The 23,178-nt window shown below is 42.1% G+C and overlaps 1 protein-coding gene across 1 annotated transcript; it reads left to right on the plus strand.

Annotated features, from left to right (window-relative positions):
- The first annotated feature begins 682 nt into the window (after nucleotides 1-682).
- On the plus strand, nucleotides 683-23,082 carry LOC121341751 (CUB and zona pellucida-like domain-containing protein 1). Its single transcript, XM_041415556.1, has 26 exons — nucleotides 683-746; nucleotides 1,489-1,581; nucleotides 1,777-2,097; nucleotides 2,520-2,549; nucleotides 3,751-3,834; nucleotides 4,548-4,643; nucleotides 5,265-5,306; nucleotides 5,692-5,733; nucleotides 5,840-5,881; nucleotides 5,994-6,035; nucleotides 6,292-6,333; nucleotides 6,439-6,480; nucleotides 6,575-6,616; nucleotides 6,727-6,768; nucleotides 6,876-6,917; nucleotides 7,159-7,200; nucleotides 7,661-7,702; nucleotides 8,960-9,019; nucleotides 14,988-15,123; nucleotides 15,971-16,185; nucleotides 17,152-17,302; nucleotides 18,087-18,310; nucleotides 19,166-19,338; nucleotides 19,850-20,235; nucleotides 20,559-20,827; nucleotides 21,790-23,082. The coding sequence occupies exons 1-26, from the start codon at nucleotides 683-685 to the stop codon at nucleotides 21,960-21,962; spliced, it is 2,937 nt and encodes a 978-aa protein (XP_041271490.1). The 3' UTR covers nucleotides 21,963-23,082.
- Nucleotides 23,083-23,178: the final 96 nt, after the last annotated feature.

A 23,178-nucleotide genomic window follows, 5' to 3' on the forward strand; every position in this document is an offset into this window, starting at 1 on the left:
AGAGCTGGAGGCATCCTTTAGGACATCAGAGGCCATGGTGGTGACACCATCACCTCATGCCAGGGAGAAGACTGGAAGCTCCTTTCTTGCTCTGGGGGCTGCATGTCAGACAGAGAACTGCAGACCTGAAACAGGCTGGAGGGACCTTCTCCCATGCTGAAGAGAAGTCAGAAAAATAGGAAAAACTGCTTCTTACATGAGTAATTTTGGCAAAAAAAAAAAAAAAGAAAATTTGTTTGGGGCTTGCCTGACACTTTTAGGATGCTAATCTTTTGGCACAATCCTCACACCAATTAATCTCGTTAATATGGTTGTAAATTGGAAAATCTCTTAATGGGTGGCATGAGAATCCTTACCAAACAGCCTAATCTCCAAAAGTAAATCAATCACTGCTTCCTGGAACAGCCACACCATCAACAGAGGGCCACAAAGGTGCCCGGGGAGTGTTTGGGAAGATCTTGGTGGCCAGTCCAGAACAGCTCCCTGCGCTGGATGTCCCCATCCGGATGTCTGGATGTACCCTGTGAAAGGAAAATCCTCACTAAATCACTTCCTTGGCATCGATCTGGAAGCTCAGGGAGAGGGATCAGGTTGCACAGCACCCGCCTTTGATGCAGACCAGAACCCACTGGGTATAAATTGTGCAGCTGTGCTGGGCTAGGGCAGACCACCCCCAACAACCATGGACCTGCACGTGCGTCTCACCTGGCTGCTTCTGCTGAGCACCACGCTCCTGACTGAACCAGGTACAGCCTTGAAAATATTTTTGATTTCACAGAAATGTTACTGAATTATTTCTGAAATGTTACAGAATTGTTTACTAATGCAGGCTGGCTTGCTGGGAAGTGGTGGCAAAGATTCTCCTCAAATATTGCTGATGAGTTTTGTACCGTAGAATTGACGGTTTGTCTTCTGCTTCAAAGATTCAGTCCAAATCCATAGGCTGTGTTTCAAAATACATGTATTTCAAAATGTATGCATTTCAAAATGTATGAATTTCAAAATACATAATACAATACATATAATATATGTAATATTATATTAATATACTGTTTTTCAAAATATAACCTATGAAGAAGGCTGAAGAATATTCCTTTGTTTCTTTTCCGTGAGGAAAATAGTTTGTGGAAGCTGTTTTCTAAATATTCTTTATCTAATATTCTAGTTTTAATTAAAATTATTCTATGCTGTCTTTTTTAAAATGTAGAGAAAGAGGGGGAAAGAAACACAGAGCAGTCTGCCAGACCCAGGTGGAAATATGCTCTGCATGGCATGTTCCTTCAAACTTATAATCTTGAATGAGATAATTTGACCTTTATTTATCACCATAGGCACCATGAAAAAAAATCTTGCCAATCCCTTACAAAAAGAGGTAATTTCACAGAGAGATTAAGGACTGGCTGTATTGAATTATTTAAAAAAAAATATTTACAAAACAAGAGTATGATGTGTTACTTCAGGGCTAATAAGTTTCCTTCTCTGCCACAGCAAGTGGAGCTTGGTGGAACCAGGCAGATACAGACCTAAAATCAATATGGAACAAATTTGCCGAGTGGATTAAAGAAAAATTGGAGCAAAATGGTAAGAGATGTGCTCCTGAGTGTGAACACACCTGGCACATGTGCAGAGTTCCCTGAGCCAGCTCTGGGTGAGCTGTGCCTCAGCAGCACAGCCAGCCATACCCCACCAGGGTAGATCATGGGGATGCAGATTTACACATCAGAAGTTTAGCTATAAATTAACAAATTGAGATTTACCTGTCAACTTTTGCTTTAGTTCCACCACAACCACAGCTGAGACTGGAATCTGGAGGGCACCGATGCGCCGGGAGGGTTGAAGTTTATCATGATGGAAAATGGGGCACAGTCTGTGATGATTATTTCAATATGAACAGTGCCAACGTTGTGTGCAGACAACTTCACTGTGGCCAAGCTGTCTCTGTCCTGGGACTGTCTTACTTTGGCCTCAGTGGAAAAGTTATCCAGTTGGATGATGTGCAGTGTAGAGGAACTGAATCCCACCTTTGGGACTGCCGGCATGCCGGCTGGGGCAAGCACAACTGTGGACCCAGTGAGGATGTTGGTGTCATCTGCTCAGGTAAAGATAAAAATAATAATGAATAATAAGAAAAAAAACCTCCTTGGACTATGCTGTTCAACATAAATGCAAGAAATATCAGGGTAGAGCTTGGAAATCAGGCCAGGGCTGAAAAGTGGAGGTGGGGTGCTTCTTCTGTTTGAGTCTGAGTGATTGAGGAGCAAAAGGATGCTTTGCACAAAATAACAAGATGGGACAGCAAGCCCTGGGTATGAAAACAGTGAAAAGCAGGTTGTTCAGGACCACTTTAGTCAACACCTTACAGCCAACCCCCAAGACAACAAAGGCAAAGAGTAAGGAGAAAATAGTGGCCATCTAGTCGTGAACCAGGCATGTATGAGTGGAAACAAAAATAATTCATAAATATATAATATAAATAACTGCCCAATAAAGTAAATTCTTGCTTTTTTTGCTGTTCACAGATGCAACACAATCCACGGTTGCACCAACAGGTAAGGCTGAGCTTTTGGGACAGGAATCCCAAAATTAGCTCTGTAAAGAGTCTCCCCAGTGCTCAGAGTCTAATTTTTAACTCAGAAAATCATGTTACAGCTCCTTGGCAGTTTTCTACAAAGGCATGCTCTGAATTACAAGTTATTGCTCCAAACTACTATTTATTCACCCACTGCAACATTATTTCTTTATATTTTCATTATTTCTTTGCATTGCTAATACAAACTGTATTTGTCACTTACCTACTAATAATTAATGAAAACATGAGGCAAGTCATTAAACTCCAGGTCTAAGTTTCTGATTCCAAATTTTTGCTGAAATAATCATAACACCCTGGAAACCTTAAAGTACAGATACTACCAATGTTTCTTGGGATTTCTAGGAGTTAATTATGCCCTTCATAATCCACAGTCACAGGAGAGCAGGCGTTTTCTACCACATAGAATCACAGAATCATGATTATATGTTTTATTATATGTAACACGGAAATGAAAAGCTGGTTCCCAAAAGCATTTATTCTTAAGGTTTTAACAAAGCAGCAACTGTGACAACTTCACAGAACCCCTGACTTCTGCTGGCAAAGGCAAGGTTAAAAAACAATTTTCAAATTGTCATGGGTCGAAATTTTGAGCAACAGGTGGGATTTGTTTAAAGCAGGCAGGAGGAGCACAAGTGTCCCAAATTCACTTACAATAACTACTGGAAGATGCTGTTCTGAGCCACATGACCAAAAGTTAAAGTGCAGGGATCTTTCTTTCCCATGAAAGCCAAATCCCTGCAATGTCTCTGGAGGTTCCTCCCCAGCTCCCAGCTCAGCCCCAGCACAGACTGAGACTCCTGCTGCTCCAGAGACCACGCTAACCCTCAGGGAAGGTGAGGCACACTTGGGGGCTGGAAGACACTCCCAAAGCACTAGACAAATCTCATGTCTTATTGTCCCTCACAAGGGCACCTTTGCACCTTTCCAAATGATTGTTGCACCTCTAGGAGTGAAGCAATGCAGTCAGGAAAAACAAAAACACCTTTGTTGATAAATATTAAATGAGGTGAAAGTAATTTTTTTGCCATCAAAAATAAAAGGCTGGGCAATGACTCATTGTCCCACAAAGCCCAAATTTATTTACCTTCATCAAGACTTTCATTCACATGTTCACTCCTAATTGCTGCCAATCTCTCTCTGTTTTGTATTTCCCCATCTAGTCCCAGATGTGTCTTCTGCACCCACCACTGTCACGGAGGAAATGACCACATTAGTTCCTGAGACCCCAGCCACAGCTGATGAAGGTAAGGACAGCCATTTCACACGTGCTTTTTAAAGCAAACACTCTGTTAATTTGGGGTTTTCAGCTAAATTAAGATGTGGCCATGGAAATCTGTAAATATTCATAGCAGACAATATAGTTGTCCTTAGTTTCTCTTTTGTGAAGGAGCAATCCTCTTACAACACCTTCACTTGAAAAACATCAGTCTGTCAGGCAGGGATACATGCACTTCCTGATTAATACCTCTGAGTTGTAGTTTTAAAGAACACCCTTACAAATTTGCAAAGAAAAACTGTCCAGATCATTGTAATTCTGTGTGTATAAAATTAATCAAATTCTGGAAACATTAAGGACCACAGACTGGCATTTGCACTAATTTCCCTCAGCTGGGGAGTGAGCTTCTCCAGTTATTTAGCAGACTGGAAATCGTGGAATGGTTTGGGTTGGAAGAGACCCTAAAGATGACCAGGATCCAACCCTCTCCCATGGGCAGGGGCACCACCCACTAGATCAGTATTTTTATTAAACCTGAGACCTAAATCAAGTCACAAGCTCTTGAAATCACTCTTAAGATTTTAATTGCTGCTTGCAGCCGTTTAATTTCTCATCCTTTCAACCTCCCTCCCTTTCCACCACCACCACAGAGGAGATCAGGACATCAGAAATCCCAATTACACCAGAGACAGTAAAGGGCTCTTTCCCTCTTGTTTCCACATTTCTTTCTCTTCCTCACAGCCTCTGCAAACACTTCAGAACCCAACTTGTTGCCTGCTGCACTTGAAGCAGATGTGACAACCACAGCGGCAGAAATCCTTTCCACACTGGCTGAAGGTAAGATACAGACACAATGCCATAAAACCTAATAGTAGTGCTTGAGTTTGTTCAAAACAGATTACACTGATAAGATTAAAGTAAATTAATGAAATTCAAGATCATTCAACTGCTAGCTCATTGTGTCAGTGAAGAAGCAAGGTTGGGGAGAGAGGCTGAACCAGGCAGCATTTAAAGGATGGGGAAAAATAAACCCAACCACAACCCTTAAATTACAAGGTGTCCCAGAAAAAATAGGCTCTATCACTGTTATATCTAAGTCCTGATTTCCTACAAACAGGAAATGCTGTAGGTCTTAGAGAACAAGTATACCGTTAAAATGCAGATAATATTTAGTTTCACCATTTCATTCTATATTAAGTAATACAGCATGACTCTAGCTTATATGCTATGGATCTTGGTGGAAAAAATATACATTTAAATGCACACAATATTTAATTTCATCTTTTCTCTCACAGCAACAGTCTCTCCTACTCTGAGCCTGCAGATGTAACCACACGTAAGTAAAACAACATTACTGTGGTGTACATGCCATCAGTCTTTAGGAAAAAAAAAAAACAAAAAAAACCACAAACATTTAAAATGCATATAAAATTTAATTTCACCTTTTCTTTCTCACAGCAACAGTCTCTCCTACTGCTGAGCCTGCAGAAGTAACCACAAGTAAGTGAAATAGCATTACTGTGGTGTACATGCTATCTATCCTTAGGGGAAAAAACCATTTAAAATGCATATAAAATTTAATTTCACCTTTTCTTTCCTACAGCAACAGTCTCTCCCAGTACTGCACCAGCAGACATTACCACTAGTAAGTGACACAGCATTACTCTGGATTGAATGCTACAAGTTTCAGATCAAAAACACATGCTTAATATTTAATTTCACCCTTTCTTTCTCACAGCAACAATCTCTCCTACTGCTGAGCCTGCAGACATTACCACATGTAAGTAAAATAGCATTACTGTGGCATAGATACTATCAGTCATGAGGAAAAAAATATACATTTATAATGCACATAAAATTTAATTTCACCTTTTCTCTTTCACAGCAACAGTCTCTCCTACTGCTGAGCCTGCAGATGTAACCACAAGTAAGTAAAATAGCATTACTGTGGGGTACATGTACTCAGTCTTTAGGGGAAAAAAAAACATTTAAAATGCATACAAAATTTAATTTCTCCTTTTCTTTTTTTACAGCAACCATCGCTCCTACTTCTGGACCTGCAGATGCAACCACTTGTAAGTAAAATAGCATTACTGTGGCATATTTTCTATCTGTCCTGATGAAAGAAATTATATATTTAATGAGCGCACAATATTTAATTTCACCTTTTCTTTTTCTTTTTCATAGCAACAGTCTCTCCTACTGCTGAGCCTGCAGACATAACCACAAGTAAGTAAAATAGCATTTTTTATTATATATTACTTTACTGGTGTACGTTATCAGTCTTGAGGAAAAAAATATCCATTTAACATGCACACAATTTTTAATTTCACCTTTTCTCTCTCACAGCAACAGTCTCTCCCAGTACTGCACCAGCAGAACTTACCACTAGTAAGTGATGCAGCATTACTCTGGATTACATGCTACATGTTTCAGAGCAAAAACCATACATTTAATATTTAATTTCACCTTTTCTCTCTCACAGCAACAGTCTCTCCTACTGCTGGACCAGCGCATGTAACCGCAAGTAAGTAAAATAGCATTACTGTGGTGTACATGCCATTGGTCTTTAGGAAAAAACCATTTAAAATGCATATAAAATTTACTTTCACCTTTTTTTTTTTTCTCACAGCAACAGTCTCTCCTAGTACTGCACCAGCAGACATTACCACTAGTAAGTGATACAGCATTACTTTGGATTACAGGCTACAACTTTCAGTGCAAAAAACATACATTTAATATTTAATTTCGCCCTTTCTTTTTCACAGCAACAGTCCCTCCTACTGCTGAGCCTGCAGAAGTAACCACAAGTAAGTAAAATAGCCTTACTGTGGGGTACATGTACTCAGTCTTTAGGGGAAAAAAAAACATTTAAAATGCATATAAAATTTTCTTTCCCCTTTTTTTTTTTTTCTCACAGCAACAGTCTCTCCTACTGCTGAGCCTGCAGAAGTAACCACAAGTAAGTAAAATAGCATTACTGTGGGGTACATGTACTCAGTCTTTAGGGGAAAAAAAAAACATTTAAAATGCATACAAAATTTAATTTCTCCTTTTCTTTTTTTACAGCAACCATCGCTCCTACTTCTGGACCTGCAGATGCAACCACTTGTAAGTAAAATAGCATTACTGTGGCATACATTCTATCAGTCCTGGGGAAAAAAATTATATATTTATTGTGCACAAAATATGTAATTTCACCTTTCCTTTCCTACAGCAACAGTCTCTCCCAGTACTGCACCAGCAGACATTACCACTAGTAAGTAAAATAGCATTCTCTGGATTGCATGCTACAAGTTTCAGAGCAAAAAACATACATTTAATATGTAATTTCACCTTTTCTTTCTCACAGCAACAGTCTCCCCTACTGCTGGACCAGCACATGTAACCGCAAGTAAGTAAAATAACATTACTGTGGTGTACATGCTATCAGTCTTTAGGGGAAAAAGAACATTCAAAATGCATATAAAATTTAATTTCACCTTTTCTTTCTCACAGCAACAATCTCTCCTAGTACTGCACCAGCAGACATTACCACTAGTAAGTAAAATAGCATTATTGTGGCATACATTCTATCAGTCCTAAGGAAAAAAATTACATATTTAACGTGCACACAATATTTAATATCATCTTTTCATTTTCACACAACAGTCTCTCCTACTGCTGAGCCTGCAGAAGTAACCACAAGTAAGTAAAATAACATTACTGTGGGGTACATGCTATCAGTCTTTAAGGGAAAAAAACATTTAAAAAACCACTAGTAAGTGACACAGTATTACTCTGGATTACAAGCTACAACTTTCAGAGCAAAAAACATACATTTAATGTTTAATTTCACCTTCTCTTTCTCACAGCAACAGTCTCTCCCACTGCTGAGCCTGCAGAAGTAACCACAAGTAAGTAAAATAACATTACTGTGGGGTACATGCTATCAGTCTTTAAGGGAAAAAAACATTTAAAATGCATATAAAATTTCATTTCACCTTTTTTTCTCACAGCAACAGTCTCTCCTAGTACTGCACCAGCAGACATTACCCCTGATAAATAATAAAGAGTAACTGTGACCTACATGCTATGGGTGTCAGGGGAAAAAATACATTTAACATGCAGACAATATTTAAATTCATCTTTTCTTTCTCAGAGCAGCACCACCCACTGCTGCACCAGCAGACACTGCCACCTGTAAGGAATGCAGGGATGCTCTGCTTTCCTTGTTTTGCTGTCTGCCATGCTCTCATCAAGTATTGTCTGCTTCCCTGCCTCCATAATAATAGAATCTCATCAGTTATAATTGGAGATAATCACAATTGCCTTTCCTTTGGCTTCCAGACACAATAAAGGAGCAAAAGGGAAAGGAGGAACAGAGAAACTCTGGCCCTGATGAAAGCACTGGGATGGGCAGACACCCTACATCAATATAAACCCAGATTTGCTCTTGGTCATCCCATTCCCAGAAAATCAACCTTCCTGCACCTCCCAGAGCTGCATCCCAATCCCTGCACCCTCTGGGATGTATTTGCCATGGGACTGGGCAGCTTCAGCCCCCACCCCGGCACCCCCAGCCCTCACCAGCACGCAGCACTGGGCGGGCACTGAATGTTAGGAACTTTATCCCAGCCCCAGAGTGGTGTCTAGCAAAGAGCCCCAGGCTCCCAGAGCTGTGCCATGGTCAGAGGCAGCACAGGGATGTGTTTTCCTCCTGCCCTGGAACATTGTCCAGCCCTCAAGCGAGACCTTGAGTCTCCTGAGGTTTGGGTATCTCTCACCTGCCCAGCTCTGGGAAAGCAGTTTTTAACCTGCAGTTTTGTTTTCTCTCTGGTCAGCCCCTGCAGAAGACACAACACCTGGAGCAGCAGGTGTGTATGACTTCGGTATATTGGTCAGAATTTCAGGATCAAGCATCAGCTTGAGTAAAATCCTGCTCCACACCCCCTTGGCAGCCCTGGCTTTGCCCACACAATAATGGAACAGGCACTGAAGTGTGGTTTTGTTTTCTCTTTGACAGTCACAACTGAGCCCACAGCAGCTGAAACCCCAGGTATTTGTTTCTGGTCATTTCTGCAGCTGTGGTGAGCACTGTACTGCATTTCATGTGAGTCATCCCTGTATTAGAGCATAGACAATGTTTAACTTCATCTTTTCTCTTCTCACAGTGCCAAGTTCACCTGCTGCATCAGTTCCTCCACCTCCTGAAACAACAGCCATTACCACAGGTAAATGAAGCAGATTTACCCTGGTTTATGCCCTTAACTCCCTACCAAAGCTGGGATCTGATGATGTGCTGGCAAGGCTCCCTGTCTCCATGCATCATCTCATGGAATTAATATTGAAATTTAGGGATAATTTTTTTGGCTTCCCACAAATCGAGGGACCTGAATTTTTAGTATTGATGTGGGAAGAATACCTGCTCTTCTGCAAGCTCTAGGGAACTGGAATTCACACCACATCAATATAAATTCAGATTTCCTCTAGATCACCCCACCCTACAAAGCCAGCCCCCCTGCACTTCCAAACTGCATCCCCACTGGAAGCTGAGTCAGTGGGAACCCTTTTGACATATTCATATTCATTTGCTTTGAACCTTAGTTTTCCACAGTGGGCTTTACCTTTTGAAAAAAATTTAATTGCAAATTCTGCTCACTAGTTGACAACATTCTGCCTCAGCTGCTCACACAGCAGACCCAGGGTTTCTTTCAGAGTCTGGCCATAGCAGCTGCTTTGATAAAATGCACTTGGCTGCTTTGGTAAAACACACAAGAAACTGATCTTCAGCAGCAAAGCAGACATTTGAGCATGGGGTTATCACCTCACACAGAGGGACAAACAGAATTAAATCTTGTTCCCATTAATGCCAGTAATATATCACTTGTAGTACTCGAGCCCCCACACTTTCCTTAGTAGGAAAACTTTGTCCATGACAATTCTGTTCCTCAGAACTGTTGCTAATAATATTTCCTAGTCCTAATGTGCTCTGCTCATTACAATGTTTATTAACTGGTGGCATAAAAGCACATATCTTCCTCAATCAGCTCACTTTTTAACCTTTTCTATTTTCATTAAAAGCCAATCCAAAGACAAACGCAGCAACTACAGGCTCAGGTAAGATATCTGATTCTTTCTTCTTTTCAATGACTTCTCTTCCTAAGGGCAGGATTCCCTGGGTAAGAGATATGAGCTGGGAAGGGCTGGCAGTGCAGTGGCAGAGGGGATCTGAGTGCAGGGGGAGTGGGAGAGGCTGGATGCAGGCAGAGAGATTGGGAGTGCCACAGCTCAGCCAGGGACCACACACTGCTTATACAGAGCTGGCAGCAGAGCCATCCTCAGTGCTGAGTGCCAAGGGGATGAGCTGGCCCAGGTCTGCATCACTTATGGCCAAAAACCATTTGAAATGTCCTCCCACAGCCTGCCAGCTGCTGCCCAGCCAGTGCCTGTGCTCTGGAGGGCTCACAGGCAGAGACACCTCCTGATCCTGGCAAATTCCACCTCTTCCAGGAGAGAACAACACCAAGGATGTACCTTGGGGTTAGTTGTTAGTTGTAGGAGGGAGAAATGAGAATAGAACATCATCAAAGAGAGAGAAATTAATTCCTCCCTACTCAGCTGCTGTTCCAGGCCCACATTTAAATTTGCGAAGCAGGCCAGTATTTAATACCTGCTGCATTCTGCTCTGTGCTTACCTCTGGTTTCTCAACATCCAATTCCTTCCCCTGCAGCAGAGTTCATTCCCCTGCCTAACTACGTGAAGCTGCTGTTGCTGAAATACCTAAACAAGCTGTGCCAGCCAAGGAGACCTGGGATGCCAGAAGTAACATTGGAAGGGTAAATATTTATTCATGCATGTGAGATGCCCCAGCCAAGCTGGGATACCCCAAACATGATTTCACCATTTTCTTACACCCTTCAAATGCTCAGGTACAACTTGATTTGGCTACTCAGTCATACACATACTACCAATTACTAACCACACTAAAATTTTGTAAAACACCATTATTTCTTGGAAACAGACAGACATTCTTGGTGCATGTCTGTTGATCCAGATGTCCCTGGAGCCATTCTTGCTGGAGTCACTGATTTATGGCACCAGATGATGCTGGCAGGGTTTCAAAGTCATGTCAGAGGGGCTGGGATTCTGGTGTTGTCTTGGCTGCCCAGGGGAATCCTTCATGCACACCTCTAAGCTTCCAAAAATCAAAATCCTCTTTCCAGGGCTGGGCTGTCCATTAGTTTGTTTTAATTAAGCATGAACCGTAGCAGAGTGTGCAGTAAAACTCTGCCTCATCACTGTACAGCTTATAATGTGATTTAACATATATTGACAAAGTTCCACGAGGTGCTTTACACGTGTGACATTTGTATGGGTTGTGATGCACATTACACTGGCAGACATCTAAATTCCATGCAGTGGCATGGAATGAACAGGGCTTCAGTGCTGCAAGTTGTAATTTAACATCACAGCTGGACATTTCTGGAAGAAAGTTTCTTGCAACCGAGGACACAAACGGGCTTGATGAGCATGCCACAATAGTAACATGACAATTAATATGTGGGGTTGTTTTTTTTTCCTTTCTCAGGTGTGTGTATGACCCAACCTGTGGGAATCACCTTTCATCAGGCCAGAGGCTCATCCAGCTCCGTTACAGAGCTCCTGTAAACAGCAGAGTTTGCCTATGGTGCAAAGTATCAGGGTGCACCATGCGCCCTCCTCCTCCTCCTCACAGACCCTTCCCAGGGAACAGGCCCCCTTTTCCTCCTCACAGACCCTTCCCAGGGAACGGGCTCCCTTACCCCAGACCCTTCCCAGGGAACGGGTTCCCTCATCCCAGACCCTTCCCAGGGAACGGGCTCCCTTACCCCAGGCCCTTCCCAGGGAACAGGCTCCCTTATCCCAGGCCCTTCCCAGGGAACAGGCTCTCTTATCCCAGGCCCTTCCCAGTGTACAGAAGAGTCAGGAGAAGCACAAATGATGGCGTCGTTGTCATCATCGATCCCCAGTAATGAAGCTTCTGACCATGACATTGTGTTGAGCACCTCTAGACCTGTTCACTGTGTTCCAAGATCTGCTGCTTATTTCTGAAAATATACCAGTGGGTGTAAATCTAAAGGTATTTAATCTTAAATGAACTTGGGTTGCTTGATTTCAGATCTTTCTGCTCTATACAGCAGATCTGTAAAAGCCTAAACTTCAGTAAATACTCTCAGTGACAAAAAAATAATTGGATCAACTGCCTCTTTTTTCTCAAGATTTTGTTTTCTTCTCAATGTTCCTTTAGTTCTGGTCATGCTTAGTCCATACAAAACTCCACCACACTCCTAACCCTGTGCTCTGCTTCTCACAGATAATGATTTAAAGGGCATTTAAAGGGTTCTGAAGGACACAGCACTGACTGGCAGGGGTCCACATGCCAGCTCACACATTCACTGCAGATTCACATCCAGGCACAAAAGGGATATTGGCATTCAAAAATTCCTTGCAAGTACGTGTGTGGGTTTGAGAAATAAAAGGCTACACAGAGTAAATGAAAATTTAGCGTTTCCAGAAGCCAAAGGGAATTCAAATGCTGTGCAACATCTTTAAACATCTATTTAGTGCCTCCACCCTCAAAGGCAGTATAAGTACATTTCAGGATGAAGATACAGTTGCATTCAAAATCCTTTAAGTGAGTTAAAAATCAGAGAGAGTTGTCAAGGCAGTATAAGTACATTTCAGAATGAAGACACTTCAGGATGAAGTACATTTCAGGATGAAGTTGCATTCAAAATCCTTTAAGTGAGTTAAAAATCAGAGAGAGTTGTTTTAAAGACGGTATAGGTCTGGGGTTAGAAATACAGTATCACTACAAATGCATTATATATCAATTTGCTCATAAAAGAAAATGGTTTTGTCCAAAAAAAAAAAAAACCCATTACAATGGAAGAAAAGCACCTGGCTGTGTTTCAAGAAGGTCTTGCCTTTATTTTCTATGAAGTTGGAGAAGCCCTGTTTGCACAGCTGTGGGGTTTGTGCTGCCCTCAGCAGCTCCTGAGGGAGCCCTGGCTGTCCACCCCAGGTACCAGCCTGACCCAAGGCCAGGTAAGAGCACACCTGGGCCACTGGCACGGGCTCAGCTCAGGAGCTTTAATTCCTGGGAACTCACTGCTGCACTGAGAAATACTCTGCAGTTCAGAGCTTTGGTCCTTATGAGACAAAACAGGGTGAATGTGTTGGGACAGGTATTTTGTTAAGGTTGTGCTGAAAGGAATTCAGGCTTTCAGGGCTGTGCTTGTTTCCTTGCCTCAGGAAGGAAAGGCTGATTCCTTTTTTCCTCTAGCTCCTACTGTGGGGCTGAGAAAGTCCTGTCTGCCAAGTGGTTGCAGTGCAATCTCCTTCTTTTAATCTGTGACAACCTGGCCTTGCTCATCCCTGGGCGTTTCAGCAATACATCCATGACAACTCTTTTACAGCAGCTGCACTTTGCAATCTTCAGCAAGGACAGGGAATGATCTGCCCAGTGTAACCTAAAGGGAGAAAGGTCAAAAAGAAGGTGGGAGAAACCAAACTTCTGCTGGGCAGTGCTGAGAGAAAACTGCACGTGTCTCCCAAGGGAGTCTGTCAATCCCTTCCACGACATTCCTGCTCATACCCACACCCCTGAACAGCCTCTCAATGAAATCTACTGGAAAATGTGCTTTGAACCAGCTTTGAGAGCTGACAAAAGCACTTTAAACTTACTCCACACGGTGCCTGCTTAAAAAATAGGCCCACCTGTTACTTTCTCATTTATATCTGTTAAAAAGAAACAGGGACTGGTAGATTAAACCCTCCCTCTTGGTACCACAGGATGGTTGTGAAATAGCAGGAGGTATAAAAGTCAGCAAAGTCAAAGCCTGCCCTCCCCAGCTGACCTCAAAATGCAGCTGCTCAGGCAGTTCCTCCTCCTGCCTCTCTTCACTGCTCTGGCTCTCTCTGAAAGCAACTCAATAGAATTCACAGGTATGGAAATCTGTTTATCTGTGAGATTTTACTGATTTCTGCACAACAGATCTTATATAGGCAACTGAAGGGCAAAATGTTAAACACCTCTGAAAGTGAATCTTATTTTAATGTGCTGATGGCATGATAGTGACACCTAAACGTGACTGCAAGCATTAAAAATGGTAAATAATCAAAAATATTCTATACATTCCACCCTATGGCAGTTATTTTAATTTAAGAACTTGATTTTGAAGCAGTTTTACTCTGGAATGTAAATGTGCTTTTATAGATTAATACTATATTGGAATAACAGAAATCAGGGGACTAATTGGGAAATGTTTGCTTTTGACAGAGATTTGTCCATTTTTCCTTTGTTCAATCAGAAGCAATAAAGAGCTGTTTGTTGCCCAGTCTGGGGTCCCCATTCTGTGCTCAGATCAGCAATGTGGCTGATTAAAGGAGGGTAGCTATTGCAGGATAATGAAATATTGCAGCAGAGCTGCTCCAGGGGTGTCTGACCCCAGACCCCAGAGGGTGCAGGAGGGTAGGACTGACCTGTAATGCTCTTACAGACAGGAGGTTTCATTTCTGATGGTAAAAGTCTCTCCTAAACCTTTCTATTCCCTCTGGAGTCCATCAGAAAGCCTGACCTTATTTTCTGGGGCTGCATGCACACTACAGAAAATTCTTCTGACTGCTTTAGACCATTATTTTTATATTAATATTAAAGTAGAAAGATCTTATGTTCAGAGTGGATTCTAAACTTTCTCCAAAGTTTCCTATCCAATGGCCATTACTTCAACCACTTCCTAACCTCTTAAGTAGTGTCAGTGATTCAGACATATTGAGTTGTGGGTTTTTTTTAATAAGAGTACTTACAAGTCCCAAGGTTTGAATTGCTTGTGGTGACAAACCTTGCTGAAGAGAGAGGCTGAGGTGTCCTGCAGCGCTTGGCATTTCCAGTTGTGCTCCTGGCTTGATCCTTTTCTGTGCTACTAGGTAAACCAGGATAAACCATGGCATTTTAATATTCTTTTACCATCTGATTCATCAGATATCATAAGATGAAGTAAAATAAAATAAATTTATTTATTTAAGCACATTTTTTCCTATCTGTTTGATGATGGACTCTTCCAGTCTTTGCATAATGGAGGATTAAATATTTACTGCAAGAGAAAACTTGAGAGATATCCTTGCAAGCTGTTTTTGTGGTTGTTGCTGTTCAACAGGGGTGCCTCGCTGTGGGGCTGCACTTCATGAGCCCAACAAAGCATTAAGGATTGAGCTAAATGCAAATGCAAGCTGCACCTGGCAAATCCAGAGGAATGCAAATCAAACAATTAGGCTTATTTTCTCCTATTTTAAGTAAGTATTTCCTACAGATGCTTTTGTGCTGTTTTCATTTCACTAGAATATAGCACAGAAATGGATTGCCTCTAAATATTCCTCTCTGTTGAATCTGTGTTCTGCCCTCCAGTGAATCCCAGAATGGTTTGAGTTGGATGTGAGTTAAAGCCCATCCAGTGCCACCCCTGCCATGGCAGGGACACTTTCCACTGTCCCAGGCTGCTCCAAGCCCCAGTGTCCAACCTGGCCTTGGGGACTGCCAGGGATCCAGGGGCAGCCACAGCTGCTCTGGGAATCTGTGCCAGGGTCCCACCATCCTCACTGAGAAGAATTCCTTCCCAATATCCCAGCCAGCCCTATCCTCTGGCAGTGGGAGCCATTCCCTGTGTCTGTCCCGCCATCCCTTGTCCCCAGTCCCTCTCCAGCTCTCCTGGAGCCCCTTCAGGCCCTGGAAGGGCTCTGAGCTCTCCCTGGAGCTGCTCCTCTCCAGGTGAGCACCCCCAGCTCTCCAGCCTGTCCCAGAGCAGAGGGGCTCCAGCCCTGGGAGCATCTCCATGGCCTCTTCTGGACTCTCTCCAGCACATCCTTCTTGTGTTGGATGCAGCATTCCAGGTGGGATCCCATGGGAGCAGAGGAGAAGAATCTCCTCCCTCAATCTCCCATTCATTTTCAGTGTTGCACTTTTGGGTCATGTTGCGTTTCTCATTCACCGACACCCCCAAATCCATCTCATCAGGGCTGCTCCCAGCCCATTCTCCACCCAGCCTGGATTTGTGGGACTGCCCCAACCCCTGTGCACGTTTACCCACCAGCCCGTGTGTCTGCCAAGGAGCTCGGGTGGTTCTCACTGTGCTTTTCCCAATAGATTTGCTCCTTCTTCAAGCTGTGAAACAGAAAGCATTAAAGTGTTTGATGGTCCCTCCGCTGCTTCAGCTCTCCTTGGACAAGTGTGTGATGACACAGATGCAGTCCCAGTGCTTGAATCATCCTCAGACAGTTTAACTTTTCTCATAACAACCAACTCCGTGACTTTCACACGACACTTCTTTGTCTACTACTACTTCTTTTCACCAGGATCAAGTAAGCCATTAAATAACATTTCAACTGCAGCAATGAAACATTATAAAAGAAGCTTTAATCAGTCTCACTCAGGTCTTCAGGCCTCAGAGAATGGAGTGGGGCAAAAATCAGGGAAAGAGGCACAAGCAATGTGTTTGCAGAGATCCTAAAAAGTTAAATTTAACTTACAAAAGTGATGGCAAAGGTGACATTATGGGACTTCCAGACTTCTATGAAATGTAGTCAGCTTGCAGATATTACAGCATTTACCCAGGAGAATTTGACCATCTAGTCAGAACTCCTGCCAAGTACAGATCACAGAAGCCAGTAAGGATTTTAATTCAATAAGCTCCTTACTCGTTTTCTTTTGAAAGATAAGAATAGCTTGGACAAAATAAATCTTAGCTTGTGACCAGCCCCTTTGCTTCTGCTAACCTGGTGGCATGGTATTAAGCTTTTAAAAACTTAATTTTACAGGGTAGTTACCAAATCCCAATTTAATTTTGCTGCTGAAAGATTCTGCCCTATTTCTAGTCTACATTTGTCTGAGGTTCCACTGGTTTGATTTTTTTTTTTTTTTTTTGCCTTTGTCTAGCAAGTAAAATCTCTCTCATGCTTGCAGGTTTTGCACTTCCATACAAATCATGTATGGTTGGTGTAGCATCTTCATTAGCAGTTTTTCAAGAGGGCACCAAATTTATCCAAAATGTGGATAAATGTGGCTCTCACTAAGCTGCTCCCAGTGCCAAAATTAACTCATCTACAGCCAGCTCAGGGGTCATCACACTGAGCCTCACAGAAACAGTGACCACTGGCTCCATTCTGTAATTCCACCTGACTTCAAATTCCCTATGGAATTTCCATCTTTAGTACCTTTAATCATTTCCAAAGGACTGGAGTCCTAAAGAATCAATCCTGATAGTTACATAAGGTTTGAGTTTTTTATATGACTTATTCTGTTATCAATATATCTCCTCTCCTTTTCAGAAACCGAAAACTGTGGGGGACAATTAACTGGTCCCAATGGGACATTCAGCAGCCCCAACTACCCAGCACCTTACCCTCAATTCAGATACTGTGTCTGGCACATACAAGCACCAAAAAACTCAAAGATAAGCTTGGAGTTTCAAGATTTTTTGTGAGTAAATTCCCTATTTATAGTCATTTATATATATATATATATATATATAATATATATTTTTTTGTATATATATCCCTATTTATATATATATATTTATAAATGTTCTGTTTCTCTTTATACATTCTGTTTAAAGGCATTACTTTGTTAAACACAGGAAGAAGTGCTTTTTAACTTTTAGAACATCTGTACACCTTTAAAATAAAGGGATTTGTTGACTGTTGTGATAAAATTATTGCAAAGTGTTTCACATCCCTGTACATTACCCTAAAGCAGCTGCAGTGTCAGTCAGGGAAATGCAGAAAACATCTCAGGTGACCAACCACGAGGTGCAGGTCCATTTCTTGAGATACTCAGACTGCAGAATGCCCTGCAAGAATTCAGTATGAAATGTACAGGATTCCACAGGAAATCTTTACCTTGACCACTGCCCTCTGAGATGATTATCTCTGCACAGGGTGGAATATGCTCTGAGCTTTCCTGGCCAGGGTCCATCTCTAATGCTGATCTGGGAGAATCCACCCTCCACTGGTGAAAAATTGCAAGAATCTTGCTCTGTGATACACACAAGGGGTTTCGGAATATTTTAAAATTATTTTGAGAAACATAATAATTTTATATGTTTTATTTGGTTTTAACTATGTCTATCTGTGGTGTTCTGTTCCCCATTCTATCACCTCAGTTGTGTGGAACTCTCAGACACTTTAGCTGCACTGAATCCTCTATCCACTACAACCAAAGCCGCACTCAGATCTCCCTGTAATGATTTTTCCTCTGTCTGCAGCCTGGAATTGGACAGAAACTGCCAGCTTGACTTCACAGCAGTCTATGATGGCCCCACCACTCACTCTGGGCTCTTGGGGAAAGTGTGTGGGCGTGCCCAGCCCACCTTTGAGTCTGCTTCCAACACGATGACAGTTGTGCTGTCCACAGATGACACCAATTCCTACAGAGGATTCTCAGCTCAGTATTCCACTGCTCCCCTGCCAGGCCCCATGGAGCCCAACAGTGAGTGCCCCTGCTGCATGGAGAGGATGCTGATTGTTTTTATGATGTGATTCTTCTCTTACATCCAAAAGAACTGATGGTTGATACTGAGGAGTTAAGCCTTTTTATTGGTAGTCTTTTAACCCACTTTACACACAAAAAATCCCACATTCTCTCACCTATAGAGCGTAAGTTACTTCCTGACCCATCTGTAAAGGAAAAACATTTTTTTCACTTTTGGGTGGTGTTTTTTTTCTGGCTGGCACCACTTAAAATCTGAGGTTTTCCTTCTTTTGTACAAAACATTGTTACCATGCTAAGATGCAAAGATAAAACTCCTATTGTCTGGTTAGTTTAAATGGTTTTGTTGCCTAAGGCACTCAGGAATTTTCCTGGTCTGCACTGGTCAGTCAGACTTTAGATGTGTTGTAATTTCCCTTCCCCCAGAGCTGGGCCTTATTTTCCTTATTGGTCCTGTATCCTTGCATGCCCATCTTCCCATTAATTGAAGGTGCAAAGGAGTTTCTAAATTCTAATTGATTAACTGAGGTGCAAAGGAGTTTCTAAAGCCTCAGTGCCTGAGATAAATCAATTTCTTTACCCACCATTCTGCACCAGCACTTTGATTCCTTTTCCCCTTTAAAAATGCAGAGACCCTTCTGTGTTACTGGGTTTTAAATTAAGCTTTCAGCATGAGTTTTATGGGGTTTTGCTCTAATTCTGAAGTTAAGCATGAAACTTTTGTGCAACTTCTGCATGACCTTAAGTGGACATGAGCTTTTTCACTGACAGTTCAAGGATTTAGACAAAGTGAAAAATGACCGCTGCAGTTTGTCCTGATGTTCTTGGTTTTGTTTGATTCTTTTTCAATGGCAGCAACCCTTACATGCTCCTCAGACAGCATGAGAATTGTTCTGAGCAAGTCTTACCTGGCCTCCCTTGGCTTTAGGGAAGCTCACCTGCAGCTGAACGATCCATCTTGCAGACCAGTTGTAACAGATTCAGTGATCTTCTCCTTCCCATTGGCCAGCTGTGGAACAATTAAAAAGGTAAAGTGGATAAAAATTTGAATAAGCTAACAAGAGCTTAGGAAAGATAAGAGCTGGTAAAAGCAGTGTATGAATAGCATGTGAGTACATTGATTGTATTTTCACTTCACTCATCCCATACCATGTCTTGAAATACAAAGAACATTTTTCCTCTTTAAGAATCTGATGATAATGAACTTTTCAACAGAAATATGGGAGAATCCACACAAATTATCCCCCAAAAGATTGCCAAGAGCTAGTTCATAGCACTGTTTTGATAAGGGTACTGGAGCATAGCTTTGGTACTTCCCATGCTCCATGCACTATTCCTTAAACTTGTTGCTGCCTGGATTGCTTCAGTGTTTAAGAAAAAACAGGAGAATAGTTGATAAGATTTTTTGGCTGCAGCCTGTTTCACAGTTCCAAGCCTCTGATAAGCACACCTGGGCAGGTTTGTCAGTTCAGCTACAATTCTTTTCAAGTGCTCTGTTGGTGCAGCCCCAGCTGAGCCCTTGGCACGTTCCTTTCCCAGGATGAAGGGCACAGCATCACTTACACCAACACCATCTCCCTGGCTGCAGCCGGCAGCGCCATCACCCGCCACAGGAACACCGAGATCACTGCTCAGTGCACAATGAGCAACAACGAAACCTTGGAGCTCATCTACACCACGACAAACAATGCCATCCAAAACCTGGCTGCTTGGGGGAGGTACAACGTTAGCATGGCCTTCTACGAGTCAGATTTGTTCTCCAAGCCCATCCAGTACTCCCCATACTACGTAGACTTGAACCAAACTCTCTTTGCTGAAGTGACTCTTCATTCCACTGACCCAAACCTGCAGGTGTTCATTGATACCTGCACTGCATCTCCACAGCCTGGTTTTGGATCACTGACATACGACTTAATCAGGAGTGGGTAAGGCTGATTTGATTAGTCTCCTAATGTGCGAGGAAATGGGATCTAAATGGCAACTGCACTTCTTTTATTGTTGTCTTTTCCACTTACCTTCTTTAGTAGGTTGTGATTGGAAGTTGCAGATGAATTTAAAGATGTTCCACAAACAGAGCTAGGAAAAACATGCACCACGTCATGCTGGACAAAGGCAAAAAAGCACATCATTGTATGCCCACGTGTAGGAACAGTGCCCTGGTTAAACGCTGTAGTTACAGCTCACAGGACTTAGCCAGAATGATTATTCCAAGTGGACTCTTTTAACAGATCTGCACATCCTTTTGCAGCTGCAATAAAGATGACACTGTGGTAACCTACCCAGCGTTTGAAAACCACGGAAGATTCAAATTTAGGGCCTTCAGGTTCCTGAGGAGCTTCCCATCAGTTTATCTCCAGTGTGACGTTGTGATCTGTGACAGCAACAGCACCAACTCCCGCTGTGCCAGAGGCTGCATCTCCAGGCAGAAAAGAGCCATCTCTCCCTACACGTGGAAAACTAACACTGTGGTGGGTCCCATCCGCCTGAAAAGAGATCTCAGGGCTGCTGAGCACTCAGGTAAGAGGGGAAAAATAAAACCATAATTATATGTATGTGTGTGCTTCACTCAGTTTTGTTGTTGGTGCTCCAGATAATAAACGCAGCTGACTGACTCTAGGCCAGGTTAAATCCTCCCACTGCACGCACAGAACAGGAGTAAAAAGGACAGTCCTGAGAGCAGAAACCAAAAACACCATGCCTTTAAAGAGCTCCAGAGGTGTTTGTAAGACAGCTAAGCTTTGGTGCCACTTGCAGTCTGATCTGCAGTAGTCAGGTACTGAGAGTAAAGAGAAACTACAAAATATGGAAAAGCTATTTTTAAAAGCTTGTATTGCTACTTCCACTGTGCTCATTGTTCTCACTTTTATGGAGCCCAAAGCTCCACCTGAGAAAAGCACATTGGGCCACTTGCTTTCAGCTATCAGATCTAGGAAATACTTAGAATTAATCTTGCTCTTAATAGTTATTTGAATATTTTTCCCTTTTTTTTTTTTTTTTTTAAGTATTAATCTTTCTAAATTCCAGCAACATTTTAGATAATGCTCCCATTTATTTCAATTGTGAAAGATTTTGCATCCCTATGTGTGGCAGTGAACACATCTGTAACTCAACAGCAAATATTCAAGTACAAATATTATAAAGCAGAATAAGTTTTACAGAGAAGCAGATAGGAAACCACTGAAACCACAAACTGCTTTTTTTTTGCCTAACTTTGCTTCAGCAAATGTCTCAAATCTCTCTCATGGTGACAGCACTGCTTGGCAGAAACTTGGCTGCAGCAGTACCAAAGAATTGAACGTCATGATGTTGTTCTGTAGGATTGTTTTATTACCAATTTTTACAACTCTTCAGTACTACATATTCAGGATTTGCACTCTGTGTCAGTCATGTCAAATGAAAACATCTGAAAAAATGCTTATTCAATTCCCAGTTAAATCATACAGTATTCTAAACTTTAAGCACTTTTTCTCTCTACACAGAATTCCTCACTGAAGTAGAAGCTGAAAAAACACCAAACCTGCAACAATACAACTTCTACACTCTGGCATTTGTGGTTTTAATTTCAAACATTCTCATTGTGGTAGCTGTGATACTGAAGCATCACAAGCACCAGGAAGGATATGGCAATCAAAATGTCCAGAGGTCATTTTAACTACTTCTGGACAATTCTATTTAGTGTCAACTGCTGTTCATATTTGTCACCCAGAGAGGGAAGAGGGAAAAGATAAAAAATCATTAAATTAACAGCATTGGAACTCAACAATACTCAGAAATTCATTTCAACTTCTTTGGTTATCAAATAAAAAATCCAAACCCAAGACCGTCTCAATTTAATACTTTATCTCAAGTCACTGAGTTGAAAATGTGTGTGTACCTCAGGATAGGCTACACCTTTACAGGTATGAAGTACAAGATAATTAAGATCCTTTCATCTAAAAAAAAAAAAATATTTTCCCTTTTTTAATCACTTTGAAACTGCACCTGGCAGGAGTTATGATCAGGGACAAGTGCAAGATGCCTTTTCAGAGCAGATTATCCTCTTCCAAACCTGCTTCTGTGTGTTTGCTACCACCAGGATCTGACAGTCTTCAAAATACATCAGTTTTCCTGGAAAAGGAAGTATCAGGCAGAGTAAATGATAATGGCTTGGACATGCTTATGCATGCTTTTGAGCCAACACTTGCTTCCCCATCAACAGCTTTTGCCAGGAATGTTTGTGCACCCAACTGAGGGGTTTGCCATGAACTCCCTACACCCTCCAATTTACACCCCAGAATCCAAGAGCAGCAAACAGAATGAAGTTTGAAACTCAACCTGCCACAGAAGAGGGATTTGGAGTCACATTCCTACCTCCCCAAATGACAGCAAAACTGATCCCAACGGGTTAAAGGAAATGTGATGCAGTAAGGAAAACTCCTCTGGTCTTCTGGAGCTACCCCAGCACACCCTGTCTGGGAGCAACACCCACTTGAGAGGAACCATGGATGAAGTCCTTGCACTTCTTAGGATAACGAAACCTGGATAAAGTCTGCTGAGTTCACATTCACTGCACTTGCTCCTGCACACTCAGCTAGTTCAGGAGGGAGAGAAGCAGCACAGTCTTGTTTTAGGTATCTCTTAAGGAGCCTAGACTCCAAATTTAGGTGCCTGTACAGCCAACAAGGCTTGCAAAGAACCCAGGCTGGGTTCACATTCCCTCAGCTTTCTTTACAAAGACAGCTCCATAAACTGCCCAAATTAGGCAGTGACAATCCAACCTTCCTTTTAGAGATGGAACAAGAAATGTCTTCAACAGGAATGCCAATAAAGCAAAAGAACAAACTGCATTCTGTTCTACTGATAACACATTTCATATCAAAAATTAACAC

This window comes from Onychostruthus taczanowskii, unplaced genomic scaffold, assembly GCF_017590055.1.
Source record: "Onychostruthus taczanowskii isolate IOZ18803 unplaced genomic scaffold, ASM1759005v1 scaffold5, whole genome shotgun sequence".
Lineage (NCBI taxonomy): Eukaryota > Metazoa > Chordata > Aves > Passeriformes > Passeridae > Onychostruthus > Onychostruthus taczanowskii.